Source organism: Eucyclogobius newberryi, unplaced genomic scaffold (assembly GCF_026437365.1).
Source record: "Eucyclogobius newberryi isolate DKJ021-1_F unplaced genomic scaffold, fEucNew1.0.hap1 SCAF_7, whole genome shotgun sequence".
Taxonomy (NCBI): Eukaryota; Metazoa; Chordata; class Actinopteri; order Gobiiformes; family Gobiidae; genus Eucyclogobius; species Eucyclogobius newberryi.
In genome coordinates, this window is record NW_027316389.1 from 17,770,831 (window position 1) to 17,780,802 (window position 9,972).

At 41.3% G+C, this 9,972-nt stretch overlaps 1 protein-coding gene across 1 annotated transcript; it reads left to right on the forward strand.

The window, feature by feature from the left end:
* The first annotated feature begins 435 nt into the window (after nt 1–435).
* Nucleotides 436–8,622, forward strand: sspn (sarcospan (Kras oncogene-associated gene)). Its single transcript, XM_072435706.1, has 3 exons — nt 436–720; nt 4,152–4,238; nt 7,308–8,622. Exons 1-3 carry the CDS (start codon nt 496–498, stop codon nt 7,650–7,652), a joined length of 657 nt encoding a protein of 218 aa, XP_072291807.1. The 5' UTR covers nt 436–495; the 3' UTR covers nt 7,653–8,622.
* Nucleotides 8,623–9,972: the final 1,350 nt, after the last annotated feature.

Genomic DNA, 9,972 nt, shown 5'->3' on the forward strand with positions numbered 1-9,972 from the left:
CCCTTCTTCCTCTTCTTCCCTCCTCTTCCTCCCTCCTCCCGTTCATCCCGCTTCCTCCCTCCTCCGCCTCTTCCTCCCTCCCCTTCTTCCCTCTTCTTCCCCCCTCTTCCCTCCTCGTCTTCCTTTTCTTCCCTCCTCTTCTTCCTCCCCTTCCTCCCTCCTCCTCTTCCTCCTCCTCCCCTTCCTCCCTCCCCTTCTTCCCCCTTCCTCCCTCCTCCTCCTCCCTCCCCTTCTTCCCCCTTCCTCCCTCCTCCTCCTCCCTCCTCTTCCTCCCCTTCCTCCTCTTCCTCCCCTTCCCTCCCTCTGCTGTTGCTCTAAATGTGGCTCTCTTTCGGAATCCTATCCAAATGTTTTCCATATTAGTTCAGCCCTTCTCCGTTCCCCCCGCGCGCGCGCGCACGCACGGGGCCCGCACTGGGAGTGGCCCGTACAGGGAGGGGCCGAGTCGACACAGGCGCTCGGGACACGGTGAAAGTTTGAGAGGCTTTTAGAGACATGGGCCGGGGGCAGAGAGGGTCGTCGGGTATGGAGAAGTTAAAAATGAGAGAAGAGAGCCCGGAGCCAGAGCGCGGAGGGTGTCGCAGAACGTGCCGCTTCCCGCTGCTCCTCGCCCTGCTGCAGCTGCTACTGGGGGCCGCGGTGGCGGTTGTGGCCTTTCTAAAGTTGTCCATCACGTCCTCACTCATGGCCAGGGAGACGCCACACTGGGCTGGGATCATTGTAAGCGCAGTGCTCACTATAACCACGGCAACGATGCATGAAGTTGGCGCTATCCACGAGTTGATTTGTGTTTGTTTGTTTGTTTGTTTGTTTGTTTGTTTGTTTATTTGCATGGCGCACGTGTGTAATCCTTTCACGGCATCCGTTATACGAGACCCTTCTTTCACTCACACAGATATGGAAAGAGTTGTCAAGGCCTTCAGGCAATAGATACTTTAGAATAGTGTAGAAGTACAAGAAAAAGACAATATTTTAAAAGTAGGCCAACCCTTACTGTACTGTTTGAAAGCAAAACAAGACGTAAACAAGACTTCTCTATTGTGCTTCAAGTTACACTCTGGCGGAAACAAAAAGTCAGAGTAAATATATTTGTTTGATTATTTATTTATTTAAATGGATCCCATTAGCTGAAAGCAGTGCAATCAGCTAGTCTTCCATTACAATTAAAACATTGCATTTCAAGTACAATAACATGGATACATTTTAAGGTAATTGTGCTTTATAACAAGGTGCCTATTGTATTATTTTATATTCATTAAGCCAGGACAAAGTGGAATACATCAGTTTTCTGCTTGTTCTAATCAAGCAACCAAGAACAAGTCTTGCTGCTTTATTTTGAGCAATTTGTATTTTGAGGCCACACTACAGAACAATATGACACGTCACATAATGTTGACTTTGTGATTATTTCTAAAGTGTCACATTTGACTTTGTGACAGCATTTTTTCACCAAGTCACAGCAATTTGACTTGGTGACAGACTACGATCAATGACCAGAGTCAACAGTGTTGTATACTCTCCTCAGCAATGTTTCATTTTGGTTCAGATCCTTGTGCCAACTTTTGTTTTGAGCCTATTATTATGTTTCTTTGATATTAAGAACTAGCTTGTTTTCTTTAACACGCTCATGCAGCAGGTCAAGCTCTCAAGACAAAACAGCTCGTTTTATTGCATGAATCTGCAGCATAATAAACAGTCTGCATAAATTGACATTAACGCTTTTTTCGCAAAGAAAGGTAAATCATTAATAAATACAGAGAACAAAAGAGGTCCTAAACAGCTTCCTTGTGGAGGTCCGCTTTCTAATCGTTTGCAGTCAGATGAATAATATTGTAGAAAACTGAGTTCTGTGGTAGAGACAAGTTTGCTTTCGTGCTACAGCAGAAGTGTAGGCTATTTCAAAATAATATGTAACTTATTACTGTGCATTCCTGTTCATATCGGTTATGTTATAAATCTACAGATCCTGCACATCTGTCCTGAACGTGACAAGTCATGCCCACACGACCTTTGAACGCCTAGTGACCTTACAGTAACAGTCAGCCTGAAAGTTATTATTCCAATTAACACATAAATGAAGATATATAGTATAGTCCTACCTGACATTTACAGAGGCAAGAACAAGCATTTTAACCTATTAAAATGTAACGGTATTCTGACTGAAGGTGCAATGCAGGACCTTTCTGGCGTGCGTTTACTACATGTCCGTCTCCATGGAGATACTTTGCTTATCCTGGAATGCTCCACTGTATGACACGAGCTTATCTATCCAGCACGTACGTCAATACTGATGTTTCTCTCGCTAAAAATACCATAAAAACATTGATTGTTTCTGTGAGCGGCGGCGTCTGTCCACAGATCTGTAACTAGCCTCGGATATAACACCTGCAGGCCGCTGTAGCTATTGAAAACCTGCAACGTGCACTTCTAAATTGGCTGTAAATGTGTTATAAAATCTTGAACTGTTTACTTCAGACAGTTTTAAGTAGTACAGTCAAGTAGTCCGTCACCGTGAACTCTATGCCAGGTCTGGGTGGCCTCCTTTGGGTGCCAGGAGGTCTTCACATTGGATGTTTTTGTGTACAAAGTTATATGTTAGTGTGCCCCGTCCTACTCGTGTGCCCTCGAGCAGCGGAGGGTCATTATGCCCTGCGCTCTCGTGACTCGCACAGCTTACGTGGCTCCAGCAGCTTGGAACGCCCTTCAAACAGACTTGAGGTTGGGATAATTGGTCTCAATTAGGTTTTTTTTCGAGCGATTAAAAAAGAAACAAAGCAATGGAATCCTTTCAAAATTGTCAGTGCTTTTCTTTTCTAGTTTAAACACGAGTCTGTGATACATTTCAGTGTTAAATTCAGTTTTTATTTGTTCTTAAAAGTCTTATTTGTGCCATTGTTTTTATGACTGTGTGCTGTCGGTCTTTCCTTTGCCTCAAGTCACCAGTGAAAAGAAGTCTTGATCTCAGCGTTTTCTCACCTGGTTAAAAAAAGGTCAATAAATTCATAAATGTCAGCAATAAAGCCAGTTTAAAGCCATGCAGGAGAGTACTATAAAGAGAAACAACAAAACAAAACCTTTCTGATAGGAGGGCGGGTCCATCACCTGCTTGTATCCATGGAGATGTCATTGCTTTGCTTGGACTGTTCCATAGTATTGCATTAACCATAGCTTATTTTGCATAATTTAATAGCATTGTATATTTATCGCCCTGAAAAACATGCATTGTTACTGCGATTGGGCTGGCCTCCTCTTCACAGATCTGACCTGTAAGAGGGGGTGCGATCTGCTGCTCTTACACAGCGCACCTTTGACCTTTGTAGACAAAAGCGGAACCTTTACATCCATGTGATCCTGGTTACGTCACCGTCGTGTGGCCCTGCTCCTCGGTCAGATCTTGTTTGTCTTCCACGGCGCTGGCTGAATAACAGACATCCGTGGACACCGCGTCCCGAGTTCTCGGCTCACGAGATCGAGCGGGCGAAAAAAACACTGAGGTCATCCAGAACCTTCCAGACAAACCTGGGAACAAAAACACAGTTAAATCAGATGTTGCACGTTAGTCACAAGACCGCTTTGCACCGACGAGAGGGAGAGAGAGAGAGCGCGAGTCTGTGCATGAAGCAGAGTAATGTAATCAGATGACACTTTCCTGCTGAATCATGCAAAATGTAAAAAAAAAAATGAAAAGGAAAACAGCATGTGGCATATGATCCGCTGCAGTGTGGAAACCTACGTGCTAACCTACGTGCTAAACTCGCCACCGCTGCGCCGGCACGCACAAAAGTGTCCTTGTTGTTGTGTTTGAGAAAGACAAGTTTATTTGCAGAGCACAATTGGTGATTCAATGTGCTTCAACAGGGAAAAGAAAATGCATTAAAATCACAAAAGAGTTTAATACAAAAGATAAATAATTTAAATAAAATGCTTGCAGTCATATTCACAGCTAAACACAACTAGAGAAGCCTGTTATAGTCGTTGATAAATAGATGAATAGAATGATCTGTGCTTCTAGGAATACTTTATCACAACGTTTTTCTGCTTGAGTATTCGTTTTTTGAAGTATTCTTATTTAACGAGCATGGCTGGCTGATCCTCTCTGCCATTTGGAGGATATTCACCACAAACTGAACCGTTTTCCTCTTCCCTTTTAGCTGTGTTTGGTCTCCGTTGTGGGCCTGGTCCTGTATTGTGTCACCTCGCGCCCGGATGAACGCTCCTTCCTACAATATGCAGTCAAGGTAAACGCACTCACGATTTGAATTCAAGTATATTCAGCACGTTTCCCTCTCCAGTAATTTTAGCACTATTATGCATCGCTTATTTGAATACTTTTGTGCACAAGTTATAACCTATAATTTAATGTATTCTGGATTATGTGCGGCAGTTTGTCTTATAACAGCCTCTGCTGGCAAAAGTGTGAAGTGATTCATTTTGTATTTGATAATTAGAAGCATTGCTAATAATCAACGTGAGGTGAAAGAATACACTGTAGCTATTTAATCAGGACGATATGTGGAGTTTCATGTTCTTTACCACAAATACTATTCATATGACTGCTTATAAATACCTTATCGTTATTTTAAAAACTAAAACCACGGGTCATTCATATAGTTTTCAAATATGTCTAGGAGTCATAGTCTTAAAATATAAACATGTGTATGACAATGTCACTTTGAAGAGGCGGGGCCCTGAATAAAATAAATACAATAAATACAATAAATACAATAAATAAATTAAATAAATAAAACAAGTAAAATAAACAAAATAATTATAAAATAATTATAAATAAAATAAATTATTATAAATAATTATAAATAATTATAAATATCAAGAAGAGCGCTTCATACATTATTTTAGTACTATGACTTTTACAATAGGAAGTTCAAATCAGGTTTTATTAATACAATAATGATATAAAAAGATCAGTGTGTCATTACTATTCTACTATGAGACATTTAATCCAGGTGCTCTTCCTGACTCATTTATTTGCAACTCACTGAAATGTTGAACGGCCCTGCTAAAATTTGTGTTTTTTGTGTTTTTAGTTTTGTGTCGAATCAGCTCAAACTGACTGAGAGTACTGCCAGTTTTACTACTTAAACCATTACCATTTATAGACTACTTTGCTTCTCAGACTAATGTCTTTGCCCTTGACTGAAGGTATTTGAGGATGCACAGCCCATTTACGTAGCTGAGGCTCCGATAGCCTATAAAAGTATTTATAAGTGTCATTGGGCTGCTGCAAAGTACCCTGTTGAAACAAAATACAGAACAAACAAAACAAACAAACAAACAAACCCAAGATAGCCTAATACAATGCTATTGAAAGATACAATGAATACTATAATACTCAAAAGTTGGTTGTTGCTCATGTTTGGTTTTATTTTGAAGGGTGAGGGTGGAGTTTGCTGTCCAAAATAAAAATACAAATGACCAAATTAAATTAAACCAGACTTGTTACAAATGAGTGGATGACAAAACATTTTGAGGCCAAAGAACATCAGCGTCAAAGATAAAAATTAAAATAAATAAATAATATTAACACAAAGTAAAGCGACCAATTCAAAGTACCTAAAGTCAAAATGTAACAGTATTTCACATTTATTTATGGCTTGATTAAAAATTTGTTCTGCCTGTGTCAAAATTAAAAGAACAAACTGAAACACAAATTTATAAAAAATATACTAAATGAAACGACTCCTAAGCATTGCTCTTAAGTAAAGTAGCTTTTGTTATTCTTTTCTTCCAATTTTTTCCAAATGACTGCTGTGCACTTGCATCTCCTGTTCGTGTCGGACCGGGCCATTCGCTGTGAATAAAATGTGGTTGTGCGGCGTTTGCTTTGGAGCCTGAGCCAAATGTCTGTCTCTGGATTAATCATGAGACGTTGGCCTAATCAGTCTGTGGATTTTCTGATTAACATTACTGCGGGACAAAAATACTTCATTTATACGAGCACATGCCAATAAGACCACACAGAGAGTGCAAAATAAGGAACTAGACTTGTATAAATTTCACAATTATGCTTCAAATATAATAATGCGAGAGTCAGAAGACCATTTCAAATGCACTCGGTCAATTTGACCCATGGTTTAGCCCTTTAGTCAGTTTAGTCTAATTAAGTGGCTGTTGATTCTTGTATTTTTAGTATATTGTGTACAGTATATGCTCCAAATGGGAATGTCTGAAATGATAATAAAGTATGAATCAATGTGTGATTAAAAAATATAAATCTCCAAAATATTGTGACGTTTCCAATCGTCGCGTGTACTTCTGAATCTTACCAGCGAGTGCTAACTGGACACAATGGACACGCTGATACTATTTGAAATATGCGACTGTCCGGTAGCAACGCTGTAAAAACTTCAAGCCTGTTCTCATTTGTTCCGATGGCCATTCAGCAAATAATCAGAACTAAACCGGGCTTTGGCTTTTTTCTGCAGTTTAACAACACATCTGACACCTGTTTTACCATGCAGTTTTTCTTTATGGCATTAGTAGCTCCTGCGCGCCCTTGTCCACTCACACTTCATGCACAAAAGGCCAGTGTGTAGTGTGTAGTGTGTAGTGTGTAGTGTGTAGTGTGTAGTGTGTAGTGTGAGTAGTGGGACGGGGCCTTGTCTTGCGTTCATTCATTACGTGTGTTTTAATTGCTCAAAAATACCTCCAAACATACATTCTTACTGTGAGCAGGGTCGCCTCTCCACAGATCTGACCTGTAACTTGGTCTGGTGGCACTACCCGCTTGTCTCCATGGGGATAGACCAGTGTAATGTCAAACTGTGGAACATTCCAGGCCAGGGTTGCACATGTTCGGGGATTAATGGGAATAAACAGGGAATTAACACTTCTGGATGAAAAAGTGTTGCACAGACTCATAACAACTGGAATCTATGCAAATACATTTACCTCGGGCTTGATGAAAAAGATGTTTTTAGCATCCAGGTCAACAAATATGGCATTTAAGGAAACATACTTGTTTTGTTCTATGTGGTGTTACATCTGTGTCTCAGGTGCTCAAACATCCTCAAACCGATGAAGATCAGTCACATTAAGCAAAAAATATGATGTTTTGTGAATATTTTGACAACATTTTATTGTTGAAAACACCCCAAACGTTTCCAGGCGCCCCTTTTCCCCTTCCTGGCAAAGTTATAACATCTACATGGAGACGAGCAGGTGGCGAACCTTATACCAAAGAGTTAAATGAATAAATAAACCTATTAAACCCAATACATCAATGATAAATAACCCTATTTTCTAAGCTTTACTGGACAGATTTGCTCTCACGTCGTCTCTTTGTCCAGTTGCTCTACTTCATCCTGTGCTCCGTCGGCCTGGTCATCTCGGTGCTGGTCATCGCGTTCGCCGGACACCACTACACGCAGGCGACGGGCTTCACCTGCCAGCGCACGGGGCCCCACTGCGTGTGCACCTTGGAGCCGGACGACCCGATCGCGCGCACCTTCACCTACCAGGACGTGGAGGACTGCGCGCACCTGACCAGCGACCTGCCCATGTTCTTCCTCCTACAGACGCTCCTGAACCTGGCCCAGGCCCTGGTCTGCGCCGCCGCCGTCTTCATCATGTGGAGGAGCCGCTATCAGGTGTTTTTCGCCGGGCTGCAGGTCTCCTCCTGGCAGAAGGTCTGAGCGGGACCATGGAAACGGGGCTTTAAGGTTGGGTTTTTAAGTCTGTTTTTCTTAAAGTGTCAGTAACGTCTACAGTAACGTCTACAGCCTCAACTGTCAACAACAACAACAACAACTGTGTGTATTTTGTTACGAGTGTGTTCATTGTGGGTACTTGCACTTGCAAATTTGAATTTTGTAAAAAAAAACTTATTAAAGATGTTTTTTGTTATTACTACAAATCAGACTTTGTAACTTTTTAAGGAAGGTATATTACATTTTGACATTTTGTTGTTTAATTTATCTGTGAGTGTAATAAATTATTTGTTTTCCCCAAAAATGTCCAAAGTGGATATTGATTACAGAATTCAAAATGTCTAATGTTTAATCACCACCTACTGTACCAGGGGAAGAGGATGAATAATGCGATGCAAATCAAAAAACATTATATAAAGCAAGGAATATTATTATATCAAGTGCCAAATGTTTATAAAGCAGACAGTGGATATTTGTCTTTTAAATGCTATTTTTTAAAGACAATAATTTCGGAGATGTAATGTTTTAAATGTGTTTGAAGGAGATGTGGTTGTGTTATATTATAGAGTTCCTTCTTTAACATCTCAGAACTGCAATCGATGCTTGAGTGCCACACCCTGTCCCCGCCCCCTGTCCCCACACCCTGTCCCCACACCCTGTCCCCACACCCTGTCCCCGCCCCCTGTCCCCACACCCTGTCCCCACACCCTGTCCCCGCCCCCTGTCCCCACACCCTGTCCCCACACCCTGTCCCGGCCCCTGTCCCCGCCCACTGAGCTGTACTCATAGTTATTTTAAAAACTAAAACCCCGGGTCATTCATATAGTTTTCAAATATGTCTAGGAGTCATAGTCTAAAAATATAAACATGTGTATGACAATCTGGTGCTTGCTACGATGAAATGTCACTTTGAAGAGGCGGGGCCCTGAATAATAAATAAAATAAATATTTTTTTTTTTGTTGTTTTTTTTTTAACCCTAAAGAAACAAAAACAGACAGGACAGGGCCAGAGCAACAAAATAATAAATGACACAAATAATTAAACATAATATTTTCAATATTGTAGTTTACAGTGAACAAAATGTAAAAGAATGACCCACTATGTCTTCTTTAAATGTGATTCTGTGTCGTCTACATTCATGTAGTGTCGTCTTACACTTCATGTGGTCGGACACTTGAGTCCGACCACATGAAGTGTAGGAGTCATGAGCCTGTTGGAGTCAAACTCCTGAACCCACTGACAGAGGGGGGGGCAAGGGGGTCTCTGACAGGCGGCTGTCACTGCACAAGCAACACATGTTCACAGGCATTAGAGGAGTGGATATTTATTGTGCCTCATCTAAAAGAAAATGACATCTGACACAAAAATGGATGAAATGTATCAATATGTAAATCTAATATTCGTGAGATTATATTGTAAACCTTTTTTTACTTTACGGCCATCTTCTTTCTCAACCTGAAAGCAACGTTTTTAAGCATCGAATCTTATTTGTGTACATTAGGTATATATTATTATATTTTAGGTATTTCTTTTGATTTCAACATGTATGACTCTGCCCCACACTGTGTGAGCGTGTGTGTTTATGTGAGCGTGTGTGTATGCGTGAGCGTGTGTGTGTGTTTATGTGAGCGTGTGTGTTTATGTGAGCGTGTGTGTGTGTGTTTATGTGAGCGTGTGTGTTTATGTGAGCGTGTGTGTGTGTATTTATGTGAGCGTGTGTGTATGTGTGAGCGTGTGTGTGTATTTATGTGAGCGTGTGTGTGTGTGTATTTATATGAGCGTGTGTGTGTGTTTATGTGAGCGTGTGAGCGTGTGTGTGTATGTGTGAGCGTGTGTGTGAGTGTATGTGTGAGCGTGTGTGTGTATTTATGTGAGCGTGTGTGTTTATGTGAGCGTGTGTGTATGTGTGAGCGTGTGTGTATTTATGTGAGCGTGTGTGTATGTGTGAGCGTGTGTGTGTGTATTTATGTGAGCGTGTGTGTATGTGTGAGCGTGTGTGTGTGTATTTATGTGAGCGTGTGTGTGTGTGTATTTATATGAGCGTGCGTGTGTGTTTATGTGAGCGTGTGTGTATGTGTGAGCGTGTGTGCGTGTATTTATGTGAGCGTGTGTGTGTGTGTGTGTATGTGTGAGCCTGTGTGTGTATTTATGTGAGCGTGTGTGTGTGTGTGAGCGTGTGTGTGTATTTATGTGAGCGTGTGTGTGTGTGTATGTGTGAGCGTGTGTGTGTGTGTATTTATGTGAGCGTGTGTGTGTGTATTTATGTGAGCGTGTGTGTATGTGTGAGCGTGTGTGTGTGTATTT